This window comes from Wyeomyia smithii, chromosome 2, assembly GCF_029784165.1.
Source record: "Wyeomyia smithii strain HCP4-BCI-WySm-NY-G18 chromosome 2, ASM2978416v1, whole genome shotgun sequence".
Lineage (NCBI taxonomy): Eukaryota > Metazoa > Arthropoda > Insecta > Diptera > Culicidae > Wyeomyia > Wyeomyia smithii.
In genome coordinates, this window is record NC_073695.1 from 106,669,589 (window position 1) to 106,691,016 (window position 21,428).

Here is a 21,428-nt window from a genome sequence, read left to right on the forward strand (position 1 = left end):
TAGAATCTCGACATATACATCTACAAAAACAGTATAAAAACGTCCGATATTGGGCTGACAGCCCATGTGGGTGATTCGCCATATAAATTTGAGATTTGGTTCAGGAAACGGAAGCCCGGCGACACCTGGACCTTACAAACCATGAGCGAAGACATCAAAAATACATGGACCGAGGAAATATCTAAGCTACTCTGGAAGCAGGCAAAACGGAACAGGGAAATTCGTTTAGCAGAAATGTCGTCAATGGGGATTGGCAGCAAACCCTGCCTCGACATCCGTCCCAGTCAAGATCAGATCAACGATCGTTCCATCAGTATTACAATGTTTGGGAAAAGTAATAGTTAGACGCATCTTATTTCTTTTAAGTTTTTACTATTTATTTTTATTTCAAAGCAGCACCCAAACTACGCAATTCCTTTATCGGAGCGTTGCCGGAATCGAAAAGTGTGAAACGACCACAATCGATTATTTCCGTCAGTAGCTCGTCATCGTCGGGCAGTTCTGTGGTCAGCACCGAAACTGGCTCGACGGCGAGCGGTTGCGATGGTACGACCACGATCGGAAGTGGTATCGGAAGCAGTTCCGCTGTTTCATCTGGCTGTAGTGCTAGTAGCTCAAGTGGCAATAGTACCACCGCCAGCATCACCACATGCAAACGCCTCACCCTCAACATAACCGACCCAAACGCTCCGGCGCCTCTGAAGATGAACTTTAAGAAACATCAAAGATCTACCACGCTAGTGAGCCAATGTTCAATGGGTAAGTCTACAATACTTGATATGAACTTGCCTAGATAACTAACGCAAAATTTCCTCATCCTTAGAAAGTGGCATCATAGCCGATATTTCGCTAAGTCCCGACGAGGCGCTGGAGAATCCACTTTGGCCCCAGCAAAACCGGCATGCTTTGCTGCGAAAGTCGCATAGCGTTGCGTCCACCAGTCAGGAATACAACAAAGCCCAAGAAGAAAACACCAAACCAATAGAACGACAGAACAGTAATACAACAGCTTCTACCACAGCCCAGAACAATTCCAGCACCACGAACGCCTCCGACACGATTACCGTCCACCTCTGAACGAAGTAAACGGTCTTGTTGTCTATCTTTACTCTCACCCACGAAAAGTATTTTTGTACAAAGCAGCTAACACACCTTGTCTATAAGTGGAATTAATATTCTAGCTCTAACCTCTATGATAGAAACATAATATAAAGCTTGATTGCACCCGCTAAATCTGATGATACAATTGTGTGTATTGAGTGTACCTAAGTAATGATCCTAGAAATATCCAATCATCAGTTATGGAACAATTTAATCAGTTATTTGATTGACTTACGGAGTATGTTTAAGCATCACTTGAACCTTTATTTATGTACTAAATTATGAACTACTTGCTACGCGACGAAACTGTTCAAACCATTTATTTTAGAGTAATCTTACGATCGAATGAAATATGTTGTATAAGTATCAAGAGCGACAGGCAAGCAGTTAGTGAAACGGACGTTTTCTAGCATTAAATTTAGTCCCGCGAAAAGCCATTATTTTGAACCAATTTCCTTATTAAGATTATCGTAGGACTAGATGAGTTTAAACTAAAGTTACTCGAAAGGAAAGCTTTACATTAAGAACGATTACAATTGCAATTTTAAGCCGTTTATCTAGCATTCTTGGTAGAGTAAGAGCGCATATTTTATTTTAGTGAACGATCATGTCTTTTAGTATTTTCCACATATTTAAGTGATAATTTATAAACAAAGCTCTATATAACTGAATATAACCACTAAGTGTCCGAAACGATTATTGCGGGAAGTTAATAATGTAAGCCTTTTTTGTTTGCTTTTCTGTTAGTAAAGGTCTGTATATTATATTACTTTTACTATGTGTACATTTAAACAAAAATATAAGCGTATCCATAAATGCTATTAAAACACTTTATTTACCACTAATTACATGAGATATCGTTTTTATTGAAGCCGAATTCAAATAGAAGTATTCGATACTGACTTTTACTTTATTATCTAAATTCACTGAATCATACGCCGCCTTGAAATCTACATACAGATGGTGCGTGCGTAAGTATTGCATGCGTCTATTAGTCCGGCTCCAATCCTGTTGCGACCTATTACCTCTAGCGACTCTTAACTTCTCAGGAGGTTAACTGGGAGTAACCTTAGTGAAGATTGGGTTTCAACCCGGTGGGTCTTTTTTGTGGGGTTTCACCAGCTATATGCAAAACGGTATTTGGTCGGAACTTTTTTTGCTGGCGTAGAAAAAATACCAGGTGCTCTTTCTGCTTGGGGACAACCGTGGTAGTTTCCTCAAATCGTTTCATGGCTCTGTAAATGAACAATCTGCTCAAATCTAGATGTATTTGTATTTGTATTTATTTAATTATATCATCTGACCTTTTTGGTCTTAATGAAATTTATGGGAGGATGGGGAAAAGCCCATTTGGAAAATTTCTTGCGAAACACCCAAATGCGCGTAAAAACCCCACCATCTTTTGATCGAGTATTAACATGCTTTAAATTAAGTCTAACAACAATACAACATACTATTATTACTATTACCAAGATGACACATGAAACTACTTAACTTAGCTCTGACAGAAAATCGAACCTAATGCTAACAAATTATAATATTCACTTAAGCCTATTTTTGAAAGTAACACTTGATACATTGAAGTCAAATGAGTCAAATGCATTATTAAAGACGTCACATATCGCCCGGATGGGTTCGTTTTGACCATATTCTGTACGATGAAATGAGAGATGCAGAAAGTTTCGCATTCCTTAATTTCTATAGGGCACATTGACAGCAAGATACAAAATGTTGTTTTGCTCTCTTCTTGAATCCATTGCAATTTGCCTCTGAAAAAAGTGAAACACTGCATTTATCACTTACAAGTGAACTATTAACATGTGTCATAATCAAAACAAACATAGCTGATTAACGAGGTAGACATTGCAATGCGAAAAAGAGCTCTCAAATATGTGTGTCACTTTCACGGTGACACCCTGTGCTCCTCTGCAGTTAATGTAATTAAACTTGCTAACAACCATAGTATGATAAAAAAGGAAACCTGAATGTTGAACAACAGATTCGAGAACCCGTGCCCTTGCTTGTTGTCTTCCAGCGTCACGAATGGTTTCAAATCTACGTTTAAGGCATGATTGAGATTGGACCATGGTTTTGACCAGGTTTTGACAAATAGAGCGAAGTCTGTTTCGAGCATTACTTTGACCTGTCTTCCACTGCAAATTATTGTTGGGGCTTGCAGGATAGTATACACATTCAAAACCGAAACATTTTCGCTTCAAAAGTGGTTTACCGTGAGCTTTTTGCCGAAATTTTCAACAGTTCAGCTAGATCTGTACAATGCATTTGCGTGAAGCTTCCTGTTTCGAGGCTATTTGTAACAGAACTGGAATCTTTAACATATTAATCAAACATATTCCTGAGAGCACAAATGCAAAAATTATTCCAATTTTAAAGCCGGATAAGAATCCAGCTGAGGTTTCAAGTTATCTACCAATCAGTTTGCTTTCTCCAATAAGTAAACTGTTTGAGTGAATTATTCTCAACAGAATGATGTTTGGATTTCGCCATGGGCATTCCACAACTCATCAATTGCTCAGAGTTGCTAATATGGTACGAGCTAACAAATCTGAAGGTTTTTCCACCGGAGCTGCTCTTTTAGACATAGAAAAAGCATTCGACAGTGTTTGCAATAAGGGTTTGATTACGAAATTGCTAACTGTTAATTTTCCAATTTTTCCAATCAAAATTTTAAAAAATTATCTAACTGATCGAACACTGAAGGTTGTCCATCAGAGTTCAAAATCTGATAGATTTCCTGTCAGAGCAGGTGTGCCTCAAGGTTCAGTCTTGGGTCCAGTCCTGTACAACATATTTACTTCAGATCTTCCTGATTTACCTCCAGAATGCACAAAGTCATTGTTCTGCGATGATACAAGCATTTCCGTAAAAGGAAAAAGTCTTCGTGTTATATGCAGTCGATTGCAGAAAAGTTTAGATATTTTTTCTTCCTACTTACAAAAGTGGAAAATCTCTCCCAATGCTTCAAAAACTCAAATGATAATTTTTCCCCAAAAGACTAGGGCTTCTTTCCTCAACCCAAATAATAATCACGTTGTCAAGATGAATGGGGTTACTTTAAGTTGGTCTGACAAGATTAAGTACTTGGGACTAATTTACGACAAAAACTTATTTTCAAAGAGCACATTAGTATACAAGCAAAGTGCATTAAATATACGAGATGTTTTAACTGGAATTCTAAACTTTGTTTAAAGAATTAACTTCTGATTTATAATCAAATTTTTAGACCAGCAATGCTTTATGCTGTAACGATCTGGTCAAGTTGTTGTTTAACGAGGAAGAAAATGCTCCAAAGAATTCAGAATAAAATTCTGAAAATGATTTTGAATCGTCCTCCTTGGTTTAGTACACTCGAATTACAGTGTGACAAAATAGTCCGGTCACACAGGAAAATCTCAATATTTCAAAGAATAAGAAGAAAGTCTGAATCTGGCTTTCATAGCTTTATTCAGTAACTCATAAAGATACTTCACAGACGGTAACTCGGAATTACACCACCTTTCTCTGATCGAACCAGCTCAGACGTCTCGGCAAGTCGTCGCAAGCGGCGCGCACGTGCTTTATCGGCATCTCGTCCCAGATTTTCGTGATAATTCGCTTGAATTGATCCAAATTTGTTATTTTATAGTCGTTCAGCTTCGACATCATGTATCTCTACACGAAATAATCCAGTGGATTCAGATCCGGAGACGACGGAGGCCATTCATTCTTCGAAATGAAATCGGTCAAGTTTACCTCACACCACGTCTGAACATCCTTTGCGGTGTGGGATGGGGCGCCATCTTGCTAGAAGCAGTAGTAATCGTCTTCAAACAATAGTTCAGCTTGAGGCAGAACATTTTTATTCAAAACCGTGTCCAGGTAGTGATGAACGCTGCGTTGATTTTGACCCCTTTATCGACATTAATAAGAGGCAGTTTACCTCTCTTGCAAATGGCTCCCCAAACCATTACTGACGTCTTATTTTGGAACCGGGAAACGTTCAGCTTGTCCGCAGGAGCTTGCTGGAGGCTCACACTCCAAACTCGATCATTTTGGCGATTGACTGTTTGCTCCAAAACGAACAGCTTCTCGTCCGAAAAAATAATCTCGTCATCTGCGCGCCAACCGAGCAACTCCCGCGATCGTTGGTACCTCTTGTCCTTTGTAGCTTTGGTAACCCCATGAACCACCTGTTTTTTGTACGGTGTAAGTTTTAAATCCTTGCGAAGCAGGCGGATTGATTCTCGGTTCATTTTAAGGTTCCTGGCCAGCTTTCGTGCAGATTGGGCGGGATTCCGGCGAATTCAGAATATAGATGGCACCAGAGAGATGTAACGTGTAGGCTACAGGCGACCCCAAAAAGTGTGACCGGACTTTTTTGTCACCATGTACATAGACTTACTGGTGTTGAGACATTAGAAGCTATGTCAAATAAAATTATTACCAATTTTCGACAAAAATCGTTGCAATCCTCAATTGCTACGATAAGCTCTCTTTATAGCCTCATTAGTTAGGAATTAAGTAGTTGTAAGTTTATTTCCTTCATTTGACAAGGTTAGGTTAGAATCCCTACGAATGATAAGTCCTAATTGCGAAAGCAAACAAACCTTGATATTTAAAATTACAAATTTCTAACAGTGTTGAGAAGTCACCATTTGTGATTGGCAACACAAACTCATTATTAACTAATATTTATCATAAATACTTAAGCTACTAACAAACCCCCCTATTGAATAAAAATAAATATATTCCGGACTACTTCGTGATTAGGGCGAAACTAGCAATGACAACAAAACTCACAAAAGGCGAACAAAGTTTTCACTTACAAATTCAAATCCTAATTCACGGTTTAACAATATATTTGTCATCCAAATATGCTGTTGAAAGCCTAATTGCTGTAGTTTGATGTATGTTACGTCTCAGATTTGAATTTCTTTCGTCTTACATGTATTTTCCGCGAATTTGTTTTACTCGCCCACAATTGCGATACTTTGTAAATAAGCCCTTTTGAAATATGCCCATATTATGAGATAGCAAAAGTATCGCCCAATACTATTCGCCCTGTTTTGCTTTTTTGCGAAGTGTCGCCTTTTACTGTACGCCCAATTTTCCTTTGCTTGACAGTATCGCCCTTCACTTTACGCCTTGTTTACGTTACAGCTCCGAATACGCCTTTTGCTTTTTATTGGTTTAAATAAAATTTAATATTTCAAATGAGTAATATTTTAAGCAGTTTGTTCATTATAAACACTTCCCATTAACAGCTTAAACAGCATATGGTAAATAATGTATGTTAGTTTATATTACCGAATAATATATAATATTTTTCCCTCTACAGATTTTACTCGCAAATAGATTATTATTTCGGCATAAACGCATCCAAAAGATTTAGATGAACCAAATTTAAGTGAAACTGAGGCTAGAATGTGTCAGGAGACTGTGACGAAATTAATCCAAAACTTATTTTTCGTAATCACGAAGCATAAAACATGCTTATGCGAGCCCAACCAATGTTTGAAATATTCATAACTACAAACTTACTTGAATATCAGGGCACCCATGTCCATCAATCGTTCACCAACAGTATCTTCATCTTTATTATGAAACGAAGAAGGCATGCTTTTGCTGTCTACTGATTTGAGGAGCATAGTACTGTGCCCTTTAGAGCGTTTAGGGATTACACGTAGAACGTTCATTATACAGTTTTTTTTCGCATAAACAGCACACGGTAAATAATGTACTTATGTTGATTTACGTTACCGCATAATATGAAGAAATATTTTTTTCCTTTACAGATTTTAATTGCAAATAGGATACTATTTTGGCATAAACACATATGAAAGATTCAGATGAACCAAATCTAAGCGGAATCAAGGCTAGAATGTTTCAAGAGATTGGCGCAACTATTAATGTGGTTTTCTATATACTTGATGTGCTCCATCGGTACGCGACGCTGACCGCCATTTTTAACTCGTTGGTCGTCGTAGGACATCCCATTGTTGAAAATCATCTTTTTTGAAAGGCAACGGGTTTTTTTATCTTTAATATTGAGCGTTGATTCAAACATTTTTTTACACGCTCGAATTTTCCCTTTAATAGCTGGTAAAAAATATTTACGTGTGTATAATCTCCGTGAGTTGAGAACCCATAAAAATAATGTATGTGTTATTTAAATAGTTTTTAAAATTAATGTTATTTAACTAACCGTTTGTCGACTTGTTTCACTAATCACTATATGATTCCTAATAAATTGATTTTGGCCTGAAGATGAAAGTTTCAACAGATTTGATAATAACCGCTCACGTAAAGCATTACTGTACTTTTCATAGCATTTCAAGAAAAAACAGTGGCATGGATCCTGTATTTTCCTAGCTGGAACAACTGTACCGTCCATTCATAGGTATTTTTCACCACGTTCCTTAGCAGTTTTGTTTATTTGCCACAGTGACATTTTCTTTATCTTCTTACGACAATCATCTTTCCCCAGTTCTTCAAATCCAGGATCCTCGTTTTCATCTGTTGATGAATGTATTAATAGATAGTTAGATATTCTCACGTTAAACAATACTGATATTAGTGACGCTAATTTTCAGTTGGTTGAGTAAATTTTCTAATTTTTAAGCTAGTAAGCGTCGCTTAAATTTTGGCTTTCAAAACGCTAATCGCTAATCCGTGGGTTTAGTGTTCAGCAATTATCGAGCTAAATTTTATAGCTAGCGAATCAACGATTAGCGTCGCTAAATACATTTTCCACTCTAATTTTTTATTTCAACTTTCACAATGAATCTGTCTTTGAGCGACTTTTAGGGCTTTTAAGGATAAAAAATTTGCAATGCTAACATTCTGAATAACTCAACTCTACTTTTTTGCATGTAAAAGCACAGGTTTATTTTTTTTTTGTATTTTTCCTTGGGACATGCGTAGATATAAATGCTTTTAATTTGATCCTTAAAGATCGAAAATTGATAAACTGGTTCAATAACAATACATTTTTTTGGGAAGTGAAATACATCGACCCTAACTACCCAACAAAAATACGGGTTTGATTTTTTACGACGAAGATTCCCTACAGTTCCGAAATAGGGTTACGGTAGTTATTTCTAGTTTTAGGAGAAAATATCAAAAAATTAAATCTATATTCTTTCACATGTTAAATCTATAAAAAATATTACGATTTTTTTGTCATGTTTTCAAAATAAATTCACTCAAATATAAAATATAACACATTTTTTAAAAAAATATCTCCATGTATAAAGTCAAATGTGCCCTTAAAAATGAGGCCTACAGGTATTTTTCATGTTTATCCCAAAAAGAACGACTTACAAATGAAAATATTAGTTTGATGAAAAACATGAATAACTTAGGTAGAGTTGAAATACTCATGATGTCAGTATTGTAAATTGTTTTCCTTGAAAACCCCTAAAAGTTATTCAGAGACAGTTTTAATGTGAGAATTGAAAAAAAAATTTAATCGGTTATTTTCAAAGATAGAGAAAAACTTTTTTCTACACTTGCTTAAAATTAACGAAGATATAACATTGTAGAACAACTTTTTGTTCTATTTACAAACATAAAAAAATAAATAAATGATTTCATCGAAAATTTGGGTCACCCCAATTTTTGATAATTTTCTAATAAGCGCTCTAACATATGTAACAACTTTGTAGAAGAAAGTTTCACTTTCAAATATTGCTGTCGAGCTCAAGATCAAAATTTCCCCCTAACTTCGGTTTCTGCACCATTGTGCAATAGCCTAAGGTCAAGTAACTCCCAAAATGTTGAAAGTCCTAAATATTTTACCTGCTTCCTTTCTGTTATTGTTCGCATCATCTTCTAACTCATTATCGCTGATAATTCTGTTACGATATTTTTCAAAATATTCATCCATCGAAAAATTTGTCATTGGTTCAACATCTCCTATTATATTATACAATCCTTCATTGTCTATGCCACCATCCTCAAATTCATCATATTCTGAGTTCAGATCACCTGGCTCGTATTCTGAGTCGAGAAAATCAATTTGGAGGTGATGATATGGTGTTTCTTCGGTATTCATTCGATTCATACCATTCGCGAACTCGCAAACTTTCAAATGTTTCGGTGTACTACAGTAAACGTTACGAAATGACAAATCATTATGAATCGAATCCAATGTTAAATTGGGTTCAAGTCTCGTTTCTACTGAATTTAGTTGAAGCAATGATCGACTGTTCGGATAACCAGAACGCCCCGTGGACCTTGTTGTTGACCAATCTTCATCAGTGTTTGATTTATTCTGCCATATTCCATAACTTTTTTCACATTCATCGTTTGAATAGTTATTCTGATCGTCCTTCTTTCGCATGCTATAGTGTTTAGTAGGAAGTCTGGTTAATAGTATATTGCCACCCGAATAATGTGCGAGACTTGTATCATTCGTCGTACTGAGCTTGCTACTGCGGTTTGTGCTACTATCATTTTGCTTTGCACATCGCAATGAGCTAGAATTTTCTCAATTAGAGCTACTTTTGAACAGTATGTTACCTCTAGAGTAGTTAGTAATATTTAATAATCGGAGTGTGTGGACGAGTCTATCACTAGTCCGACTGCTGCTGACATTCGGTCTTTTGCGTGATCTTATTTGTGAGCGAAAAGTTTCATCAGCAGGGTATCTTCTCGAAAGCAGATTTTCACCCGGAAGGTTTGAAATTCTGCGAGCAGTAAGTGAGTCACTAAATCTATCGGTGACCAGATCGTTTTTTCCATGTTCAATTGAGGTTTTCATGTGTTGATTATTCGAAAGCCATTGTGGCTCTAAATTGAATCCAGAAAGCTTTGACAAATTGTGAACATGAGGCTTGAAATCATTATTTAAAAAATCTTTGGTGCATTCGCCAGTTGACATTTCAGCTGAAAATAAAATGAAAATATTTTTTTTTTAATTAATGTGATTGATTACCATTAGATAGACTGTTCCACGAATGATCCAACTTCTTCGACAGTGACTCGTTGTTGAGTATTCCCGTGCAGTTATCCACTGTGATACTTTCGAATGTTTGATTTTGGAATTCGCTATATTAGGGATTTAACGTTAACGTTAACGCAGTTAACGTAGTCTGTGTATATTCTTGGTATGATTCCAGCCGTTTCCAATCAAGTGAAATCCTTAGGTTTACGGTTTGCGATTCCTTGTGCGCTGCAGTGCGTAGTAAAATTTTCGAATGTAAATAACATACTTTTAACCTATAAAAATAATGAATATACAATCATTCGTTACCTGTATAATCAATTCCGTGATTCTCCGGAAATGCAGCAGAAAAAGATTTTTCTGTGTCGTTCATCGCATTTAAAACTTTACACTCACAGGCCGATAGGCTTGTTCTCGTTTTGTCATTCCCGTTCACGATTGTTTCATTGTAAACCTCTGAAATGTTGCTGGGTTGAAGAGAAGAGTACTCAGCAGTAAGAGTGGTTAGTGTTGGTTCACATTCCGAAAACGAGCTATCTGTGAATGAAACAGGCGACTTGTCCAACAAAGCAGCTGCATCTGAAATTATTTAAATGTTGCTTATGGCCTCTATTTGATTGTAAAAATGTTATCTTACCAACTAGCATTCGAAAAGTTCATGATTGAATTATTTACTTCCACGTTTGTTTTGTTGACAACTCTGATTTCGCTTACTCATCAACATGGAGTTCAAGTTTCGCCCTTCACTAACGTAAACAACAAAAAGGGCGTATCTCGATTTCTATGTTCGTTTCGAAATAAAGCAAATTTCGCCTTTAACAAATATCAAATTTACCAATAGTTAGAAAAGAGATACAATATTATCTCGAAGTTTTAAGGTAGATAATGATTCGTTTTATATGTTTTCGTTAAAATCTCTATTTGTTTACAATTTGTTAGATTCGCCCTTATCACGAAGTATTCCGGAAATGTAATAATAAATTCGGTTCTTGCTCACTGTTTACAGCCAGATCTAACTGATTTGGACCAGAGATGCCAGATGTTTTCGAAAGATATCTGCAACTGCTCGAAATCCGGAATTTTTTCTTGATATCTGAAAATAACCTGCCGCAATTTGAAAAAAAATGCGATCCGCAGGCAAAAATTTGCACACAATTCGAGTAAGACTGCGCAAATATAAGGCTACGCTGGCAATAATCTACAGAAACTAGGAAAAAACTACACACATCTGCAGGTCAAAAAAATCTGCACACGGACTCTGAACATTTGCATTTTACAACGCAAATCTGGTATCCCTGATTCGGACAAGTAAACTAATTTTCGGAATCAACAGCAATGCATTAAAAAAACTTGTGGATTATGTATTTCCTTTCCTGCTTGATCTCCCATGCGCGCTGGTTCGATTGGCCCTGACACAAGTAAAAGAGATTTTTAAGGCTGTTCGCACCTATGCGAATTTCCATATGCAATTGTCAATTTATGTGTGAAAACAAAAGCAGAAATATTTTCTTCCTTCACTTTCACAAGTAAAAACCAAACCAATATCAACAGAGGCGTCAGGGCCAATTCAAATGGTGTGTTAATGTGTGTCATTCCAAGAGAATCGAAGGATCTTGGATGTAGTTGTGATATTGGCGCTCGCGAAAAAATAACACTGAAGAAAAATTTCAAATTGAAATGGTCTGTTCAAATTTTCTTGCTGTAAATTGAACTTTTGATTGAATCTCATTTTTGATAGAGAAAAGAACTTTTCTCGTTTTGTGGGGGCCCCAAAAATGTGAGGGCCCGGGGCCCGGGCCCCCTGGCCCGCCCTAAATCCGGCTCTGGCTATAAGGCGCTGTTTGTTGCAAGATAATTCCGTTTCGAGCCAGAAATTGCTTCAGTTTTATACTGGAGTATTCACCACCGCCGTCTGTACGTAGTACTTTCGGTTTCTTTCCAAACAGATTTTGCACCAGGGCCACGTATTCACAAATTTTGTCGTAAGCTTCCGATTTATTTTTCAGTAAATATATCAGCGTGTATTTACTATAGTCGTCGATCATCGTCAGCACATACCTGTTACCACTAGGCGTACAAACATCCATGGCACCACACACATCCGAATGTACCAAGTCTAGCACAGCGGACGATTTCGTTTCTGACACATGAAAGGGATACCTAGTCAGCTTCCCTTCACAACACACTCCACAAACTGATCGCACCCCGCAATCGCTTATTTTCAAGTCCATACCCATTTGCTTTTCAACAATTTTCTTCACTGCATCAATATGCCGATGGCCCAAACGCCGATGCCACAAATGTTGACATGAAACAGAATGCCCAACTGATGAAAGAAGCACTTGCTGAGTAGGTCGCATCACGCAATTTAGGCCACCTTTTCGTTCCCCAGCTATTATCACTTTATCATTTTTCATGATACGGCAACCACCATTATCAAAGCAAACACTAAATCCCTCGTCGATCATTCTGCTGACAGACAATAAATTTCCAGCAAGACCAGGCACAAAAAGTACACTTTCCATGGTTATAGTTTCACACTCGCCATCTCCTCCTATCACGCGCAGCTTGCAAGAGCCTACATTACTAGCAGGAATCTTTTTACCGTCCGCCAAACAAACCGCCGACTTTTCTATTCTGTCGAGGTTCTCCATTTTTCCCGTCATATGCTTCGTGCAGCCCGAATCAAGATACCAGTTGCCGTCTACCGGCTCTGCTGAACCGACTGAAAAACATTGCTCTTTATCCGCGGTAGCCGAGAAACATATATCGGCTGCTTCTTCAGTTAACTCTGTTACAGTCACTTTGGCTTTCTGCTGTGGACTCGAATAGTTGAACTTTTTTCTGCTTATCAGCGTTCAACCTTGGGCAATCTCTCCGGAAGTGTCCCTCCTGCTTGCAGTAATGACACGTTTTCCTATTTTTGTTGCTACCACTACTACGAGCTGAAATTTTCAATGCCTTTTCGGCCATGTTGTTTTCATTACGACGTCGCCACTCATCTAGAAGTTTGCCCTTTACATATTCCAGGCTCAAATCCTCCTCTGGCCGACTTTCCAGCGCCGTTATCAGCGTATCGTACGTTTCCGGTAGGCTTGATAAAATAATAGCGATGATCCAATGCTCACTCATTATTTTCTCACCCATGCCTACCAAACGATTCACCAGCTCTGTCACCTGCAGCAGATGGTCTGACATATAACCACCTTCCGTTAATCGCAGCGACAACAGCTTGCGTAGAACATGTATTTTGTTCGTCAGTGATCCGCGCTCGTGATACTTTTTCAATGCTTGCCACATTGCCATTGCTGTATCAGCGCCCATTACGTGGCACAATTGGTTGTTTTCCAACGCCAAACCGATCGTTGCCCTCGCTTTTCCATCTTTTGCTAACCAAACATTAGTCACCGGCTCCGGTTTCGGCTTCGTTGTCACATCGAACAGCTCCCATTTCAACAACAGCAATTCCATGCGGAATTTCCAGCTGCTCCAGTTGAAATCATTCAGCCGCTCCAAGACGACATTTGCCTCCGCCATTTTACGACGATGGAACAAAGATGACGCAATTCGATAAAATGAAAAAAATCTTCGATTCGGGAATACTCAAACTTCACTCGCGCCGCGTTGCTGGACCGATAACCTGTCAGATGACAAGGAAACGGAGTATATCACCGAAAAGAACGATAATCAAACTAGCAAGTACGGTTACAAAATGGTTTTTATTATTAGCGTCCTGATCGCTCGAATGTTCGATTGGAAAAGAAAGATTATACATAAGTATTTAAGAAAGTTAATTGTGCACGTCTTTTAGTTGTCAGCACCAGAGCTGCGGAAAGTCAATATCATACTACTGACATTACGCCAAAATGATGCAACACCAGAATCAGCCAACTACGATGCATGGTTCATTACAAAAGAGTTTGCGATGTTACAATGATTCTCTTAGCGTCAACTCTCACTCTCATTTTTTTCTTGCAATCTTTCTCGATCATTCGGGTATGGCTGTACTGAGATTGAACCAGCAGAAATATCAAGTTCATTTTGACAGCATGATGTTATGAGGATAGCAAACATAAAATCAATGATTTTTCTTCAATTGATATGTATGATATTGATATATGGTCGGCATGCGATCAGACCGAACTAAGCACCGTTTTCTTGAGTTATTGACACCCAGTGGATATGAGAAGTAATAATCTATCTATTATGAAGTAACGAAATCGTTTGAGCATTTGATAACGATATTATAACAAAAATTCTCTGTAACAGCTTGTACACAGCAATTGCGGCGGTAAATGTTTTTCGACGCTTGGTTCGGTTTGGCTGCACGCCGACTAAAATCATTGTCAATTAACAACTATTACTTCGTTTTGTTACTGAGCGTATTTTAGTTTGGTACATTTTGAATCTGTATTATCATTCATTTTTATTCTCAGTAGAGAATATGCTTCTTCATAACACCAATTGTAAAAAAAAAAATTCTTTTAATATTTTTCAAATGATCTCATATCTGAAAAATAATATTGCATTTTTATTTGCTTTTTGACAGCATGAGTTTATTAATTTGATTCTTGAATATTATGCTTGTTGTAGGTTAAACTAAAGACAGTGGGGTTCGCGGCAAAAAATGAATCGCGGGTGGCAAAACAGAAAACTTTTAAATATGTATGGGTATGTATATTTATATACAGATCCTGTTAAATGTTGGCACGGTTCAACTTTGAAACTGTTCAATTTTGGTTCGGAACGGTTTTGCTTTTCTCCTAGTTTTTATTCATATTTTCTTTTAACGAAGAGGATGGCCGGAGTTAATCGACTGGTTTCGGATATATGACCGGAATATGTTTCAGAAATATGGTAACGATGATCAAAGCAGTGCTTAGAAGTGCTTAAAATCCTACCATGCCTCTCATTGAAAAATGTAAAAATGCGGACCTGTTCCGGTTGTGTTCCGAATACTCGGAGTTGTTGTGCCAGCCCATCAAGCGACACCTATAACCACTGGTTTGAAATTATAAACCTAGTTCATTGGTTGCCATATCTTGAGTTGGGATCGTCACAGACCGCAAAGCAGATCAATTTTAAAAAATCCTGATAGCAACAAACTTCAAGCTAGCACTGACATAATCACGCTACTGAAACGATTTTTGATATTCCAAAAATCACCTTGATTTGCATTGCACTGATATTTCCGAGTGAACTCTGTATATTCACGACGATTGACAATGAGAAGCCGAAAATGGCAACAAAAGAGACAAGATATTGAATCACTTGTCGGAACCTCACGCTTACTGTGATGGTTGCTGGCTATTTATGAGAGAAAGAAACGAGTGCGATGATATTTTCTCTCTCGTCATAGTCAGCATGTTGCTTGGATTAATCGCAGCTCTGGTCAGCACTGCTGTGGAGGGGTCAACCAATGGATATTTCTACATTAGCCAAACTGAGTAACTGTTACTCAGTTTCGTTAATTTGACTTCCCTACGCAAAAGAAAACATTAGGAAATTCGGAAATTGAAATTTGAAAACAACATAAGAAAAATCGTTAAAATGTTGTAGATTTATTTCCCATCAAGTTACCTAATTATTAATATTTTATATTATTACCATCTTTCGGATTGCTTCGCGTAAAAAAGCTACAGCTCGGTACAAGTATCATGGAGACAAAGCTCAGCACTAGGGAGAGCCCAAATGTGGATAAATCAGCGCTGTGTTTATTGTCCGGTGTTAGAGAGGTGCCCACGTATTTAACTTCAAATTGCTTCCATCCGAGCTTCCATCGTACAAGGAACGAATTCCTTCTGGTATTATGACTGTAAGGGCTGTTCCCACCAACAACCTAGCACCAAACATATAGAAATTTTTGGTTTTTCCTCTAACAGCATCACGAATAAAAGTATACTTCAAGCTATACAGGAACCAACTAGTATTACAAAAAGAATTAACATTACCGTCTCATCCATGATTTAAGAATATGGATCTGACCACTTAAATAGCCTGATCAATATGTTACAAAATCAATGTAACAAAAACAGAAGTTATTCGAACAAGCGGACGTGTCCGATGTTTTTATGCACTCATGCTTCGCGTTTCGTTCCCTCACGACTGCAGCACACGCTTATTTGACTTGGGGCTCATATATCAAAGAGCGGATTATTATTTTATTGTAAACTATTCGTTGCAGTACTTTCAAAACTAAATCCATGTACGAATAAGCGAAACAAACAGGGAACTGTTATATGCTTAGCTTTTGTTTACAGCGAACTGATATAAAATGAACGGTTACCCAAAAGTGAGCAAAACAAAAAAATACGAAAACTGGGTGAAAGTTACTCAGTTTCGTTAATCAATATTACTCATTTTTGACATTTTGAATCAAAATACGAAAGTGAGTTCTTTTTAACCAATTTAGAGTAAAATTGAACGAGCGTGCAGGAGAATTTCCCTCAAATATCATGTATCAATATATTTTTAGGAGCCAACTGGATATCTCTAGAGAATAAGTTTTGAAAAAGTGGATTTTCCCATATTAAATCGTATGGAAACTTTGAAAATCGCGCGCAAAATATAGATCCACCGATCGATCCGAAAAGTTACACGGTTGTTATAGAACCCATGAGGAACACGAAAAGTGCATGGGTGCTAGAATTTATTTTTTGTCCCACGTTAGTGCACATGTTGCACAGGTGGACCCGAGGTCGCTGTTCAAAGTACATTTGTGTGAAGGTACCTATCGAAAATTTGTATTTCAATTTTATTTCGAATTAATTCGAGGGTTTAGATATGAGTATCCTTTAATTCTAGTTGCCTGTAGGTTCCAGTCATTTTTTTCCGTGTTGGGTATTTTCGTCACTGCGACCAATTTTTTGATATTTTGTGACATATTCCCCCTTTTTAATTTTTGGAAGTGGTCGTTATAGTCTGGCCAATAGCATTAGTCCAGTCCGGTATTATACTTCGTATGAAGCGCACAACCGTACTGGGATTTGTTCTCCAGATTTCAGAGGGTTCCAGAAGACCTCTCTCGAAGAACTTATATCTTTTGATTAAAATTGCCGGACATCGGCATAACAGATGTTCCGAGTCTTCTTTTTCCATGCCACATACTCGACATGTATCATCTTGAAGTTTTTTCATAACCTTCAAATGATAACGGCTCGGACAATGCCCTGTTATTAAACCAGTATACGTGCTTAGATCTTTTTTTGAAAGATCCAGTATTTTACGAGTCATAGAAACGTTCGGAGTGATGAACCGTTTCGACTGCCTACCGATGAAGGTGTTTGTCCAGTTGGATTCCACTTTCAGAGTTTCCCATGCTTTTAGTTCCATTCTAAGGGAACAAGCGGATAGACCACAGAAGGGTTCTGGTCCTATGAACTGATGAGACGATCCAAGTCTTGCCAATTCATCGGCTCTTTCGTTCCCATCTATTCCACAGTGACCAGGAACCCAGTATAAGTCTTCTTGATTATTACAACCCAGTGTTTGGAGTGATTGAACACACTCCCAAACTAGTTTTGATGTGCATGTCGCAGACTTCAAAGCCTTCAACGCTGCTTGACTGTCGGACATCATGCAAATGTTTGAGTGTCTGTATTTCCTGCGTAGGCATATTTCAGAACATTCTAGTATTGCTTGGACTTCAGCTTGGAAGACAGTTGGCCATTGGCCCATTGGAACTGACAGGTCTATTCCTGGGCCAGTTACTCCTGCTCCCACTCGATTGTTCATTTTTGAACCATCTGTGTAGAAAATGATTGATCCTGGGCGGAGATCAGGACCACCGCGTTCCCAAACATCACGCTCAGGTTCAAACATTCGAAATCGTCTTTCAAAATTGTATCTTTTCTCCATCCGGTCTTCATTGTTTATCACTAGGGGATTGATACGAATAGTTTTTAGAATACCTAGATGACCCGTTAAATCACCCTCAAAGAGCCTCAATGATCTTTTGATCCGTAAGGCACTCTTTTCGGCTTCTAATTGTATGAATTGATGCAGTGGAAGCATAAACAGTAGAGCTTCCAATGCCTTGGTGGGTGTGCTTCTCATTGCACCCGTTATTGAGAGAGTGGCTAGCCGTTGAAGTTTTTCCAACTTATATTGAGCACCTTTCTCCCTTGTTTTTGTCCACCAGACTAGTGAAGCATAGGTAATTCTGGGTCTCACTATGGCCGAATATATCCAATGGATCATTTTCGGTTTGAGTCCCCATTGTTTACCAAAAGTTTTATTACATATCCATAGAGTATTTGTAGCTTTTTTTATTGCCTGCTCTAGATGTGTATTCCAGTTAAGTTTTTTGTCAAGAGTTACTCCAAGGTATTTGACGTTATCTGAGAGTTTAAGAAGCTCACCTTTTAGCATAATATCATTAAGCCTAGTCTTTTTTCTACGTGTAAATGGGACGATAGTGGTTTTTGAAGGATTTACATTTAAGCCTTCCTTATCGCACCACGAGAAAATAATGTTTAAGGCAAATTGCATTCGGTCTGTGATGATATCATCATACTTGCCACGAACAATAATGACAATATCATCAGCAAATCCAACTACTTCAAAGCCTTCTTCCATCAATTTTTTTAGAAGATCATCAACTATTAATGACTATAGCAGAGGAGATATCACCCCTCCTTGTGGGCACCCTTTAATAGCTGTTACACTTATATTAGAGCTACCAAGGCTTGCTGCTATTTCTCTTTTTGATAACATCTCGCTTATCCAATGAATAATGCAATTGTCAAAACCACGTTTCTCCATTGCAGCAGCCATTGAGTCATGAGACGAGTTATCAAATGCCCCTTCAATATCAAGGAACGCCGTAAGGGAAATTTCTTTTGCAGCAAAAGATTTTTCTAGTTTTGTAACTATAGTATGGAGTGCAGTTACCGACGATTTCCCCTCCTGGTAAGCAAATTGATATTTACTAAGAGGAGTATTAGAAAGATATGATGATTTGATGTGCTCACCGATTATTTTTTCCATTGTTTTGAGAGCGACTGACGATAAGCTAATTGGCCTAAAGGATTTTGGCAGAGATTTGTTCCTTTTGTTGGCCTTAGGGATAAAAATAACCCGTACTTGTCGCCACGCTTCCGCAATATAGCCTAGAATTAAGCTGGATTGAAAGAGTTGTGTTAGAATGGGCATCAGAACTGTTTTACCTTTCTGTAGTAGTACCGGATAGATTCCGTCTCTACCAGGTGACTTGAAGGGTTCAAAGGAGTCTATTGCCCATTCAACTCTACTTTCGGTAAAAATTTGGTTGGCCAAAGTAATTGCATCATCCCTAGTTCTTACTAGCCCAGTCATCGTATTCACTGTTTCGTGAATTTCTGTCCTGGTTATAAGATTTCCAGTACTTGATACAGATGTACTTTGGTCTTCACTTGAGTTAATGATCGACCCAGGAAAGTGTGTTTTCATCGTTAACTCTAATATTTCTCTAGCAGAGCTAGTACAAGAACCATCTTCTTTTCTTAGAGTACCCAACTCATTTGAGTGATCTTTCGCAAGGATTTTTTGCAGCCTGGCGGCTGTTGGAGTATTTTCAATGTTTTCACATGTATGCCACCAGTGAATCCTTTTAGATCTTCTTATTTCTTTATTATAGGCGGTGAGGGATTGCTTGTATTCGTCCCACTGTTGGGTTCGTTTAGCCCGGATGAAGAGTTTCCGAGTTTTTTTCCGAAGTTTTTGTAGAGATTGATTCCACCAAGGTACTTCTCTATTTGTAGAGCGTATCTTTGCAGGGCAGCAATCAAGGTAAGACTGTTGGATCAAATTTGAGAGATATTTGGAATTTTCTTCCAACTCCCTGTATGATTTGGAACATCCTCCGAAGCTGTTCAAAGCTGCCATTAGCTTTGAATTATAAAGCTCCCAGTTTGTTTTTCTGGGGTCCCTTATGAACTCAGTGCGTTCTTGATTTGCTTCATAATCAAATAAGATTTGCTTGTGGTCAGATAAAGATTCTTAATCTGATACGTGCCAATTTTTTATTCTGCCGGATATCACCGGGCTACATAGTGTAAGGTCAAGAACTTCTTGTCTTAATACATTTACAAAAGTTGGTTTATCCCCCTTATTACATTTATCTATCCCTTGTGATGATATAAAGTCTAAAAGGTACTCACCCCTGTTGTTGATGTCTGTGCTGGCCCAAATCGTGTGATGGGCGTTTGCATCACATCCAATTATAAAAGCTTTGTTTTGTTCCTTACAGTAAGAAACCAATCTAGCGACCTCTGGTGGAGGAACTTCTCCCACGTCACCTGGAAAGTATGCTGACGCGATACAAATTTCAGTTTTGCCGTGGGGCGTTGGTGCCTCCAACGTGATTGCTGTCAAGTCTCTTGAAATGAATTTTGTAATTGGAAAGAAATTAGCTCTCCTGTTTACTACGATTGCGGCCCTCGGCGAGGGCTGACAATCGTCATAAATTAGCTTACATACGTTTGAAGGAAATCCTTGTATCCTACTGTTATATGTCCATGGCTCCTGGATTAACGCAACATCCAGTTTGCTCTCCGTGAATCGCTTCAAAAGTACAGCGGTTGCTCCCTTTGCGTGGTGCAGATTCACTTGAACGCATTTGATATTTCTATCATTCATTTCTTCTGCTTGAATCTCCGCATCGTTGTGGTGGTCTTTTCTTCCCACTGTTTGACATGCGGATGCCAGTGTTTGGATTATCGCTCGATTGCAGTTTTATCCTCCTGTAGTTTGCATTTTGTGTGGTACGATCAGTTTGCTCCAAGTTACGTCTCATTTCGTTAACTCCACTTGATCCTGGGATTTGGCTTTGAACGTTGATATTCGTCCCAGCATCTCCAGTATCTTTGTGGGTTTTTACGATAATGGGACCGCCTGTGAGCTCTGATCCCCCACTAGATAAGTTGTTTTGCACATTTAGTTCAGTTGTGTCCACCTGAACTTTTTTCTTGAGCTTTTGCCTCAGTTGGGCAGATCCAAATTTATAATCTAGCACAAATTTGGATTTTTTTATGGAGTTCATAGAAACCCCATCGACCGTGAACACAAGTTCTACGTGCTGGTATATAGCGTTACGTTGGAGTATTCTCCAGTTCGAGTCATACCCTTAGAAGGGGTCCGCAAGTGTCTGATTTTCTGTTGCGAATGATCTGAGGTGAACTTCGCTTCGCGGAAAGGTATTAACACAATATACTGATTATTTAAGAACATATTTATGCATTTTCAGTAGGATTGGTGAAACTTATGGTGCTCTAGAGTTTTATGGTTCAGAGAGGGTTAAAGCCAGAAATGGCCGACTCCGAACCACCACTTCGAATTTTAAGAAGCAATTTTCAAAGACAAGGAAGGTTTTATATACGTACGATTTAAAAACGGTTCTGTT

At 38.2% G+C, this 21,428-nt stretch overlaps 2 protein-coding genes and 1 long non-coding RNA gene across 7 annotated transcripts in view; 2 read left to right on the forward strand and 1 right to left on the reverse strand.

The window, feature by feature from the left end:
* Window positions 1-1,949, forward strand: part of LOC129724944 (uncharacterized) — a 1,074,712-nt gene extending 1,072,763 nt beyond the window's left edge. For all 4 annotated transcript variants that reach the window (XM_055680233.1, XM_055680234.1, XM_055680235.1 and 1 more), the window contains 3 exons: window positions 4-334; window positions 397-759; window positions 824-1,949. In XM_055680233.1, coding sequence (XP_055536208.1) covers window positions 4-334; window positions 397-759; window positions 824-1,077 — 948 coding nt within the window. In that variant the 3' untranslated portion in view covers window positions 1,078-1,949. The remainder of the gene's footprint in view (window positions 1-3; window positions 335-396; window positions 760-823) is intronic.
* Window positions 1,950-6,209: 4,260 nt separating this feature from the next.
* On the forward strand, window positions 6,210-8,138 carry LOC129724946 (uncharacterized). The gene is made up of 3 exons (XR_008727990.1): window positions 6,210-6,380; window positions 6,440-6,829; window positions 6,897-8,138. It is a non-coding gene; the product is annotated as an uncharacterized LOC129724946 (long non-coding RNA).
* On the reverse strand, window positions 7,235-10,789 carry LOC129724945 (uncharacterized). 2 transcript variants are annotated; one of them, XR_008727989.1, is made up of 5 exons: window positions 10,686-10,789; window positions 10,358-10,627; window positions 10,040-10,276; window positions 8,902-9,990; window positions 7,235-7,617 (listed from the first exon to the last, which is right to left on the reverse strand). XR_008727989.1 is itself a non-coding variant. In XM_055680237.1 (4 exons), exons 3-4 carry the CDS (start codon window positions 9,443-9,445, stop codon window positions 7,496-7,498), a joined length of 666 nt encoding a protein of 221 aa, XP_055536212.1. In that variant the 5' UTR covers window positions 9,446-10,276; window positions 10,358-10,627; window positions 10,686-10,789; the 3' UTR covers window positions 7,235-7,495. The 2 variants fall into 2 exon arrangements, 1 of the variants encoding a protein (XP_055536212.1); XM_055680237.1 differs by having other exon boundaries at window positions 8,902-10,276.
* Window positions 10,790-21,428: the final 10,639 nt, after the last annotated feature.

Coding starts and splice junctions, on each gene's coding strand:
- LOC129724945 (XM_055680237.1), bottom strand. CDS start 9,445: ATGCGAAAGAAGGACGATCAGAATAACTATTCAAACGATGAATGTGAA. Junction 7,618..8,901: donor CAATAACAGAAAGGAAGCAG/GTAAAATATTTA, acceptor ATTCATCAACAG/ATGAAAACGAGGATCCTGGA.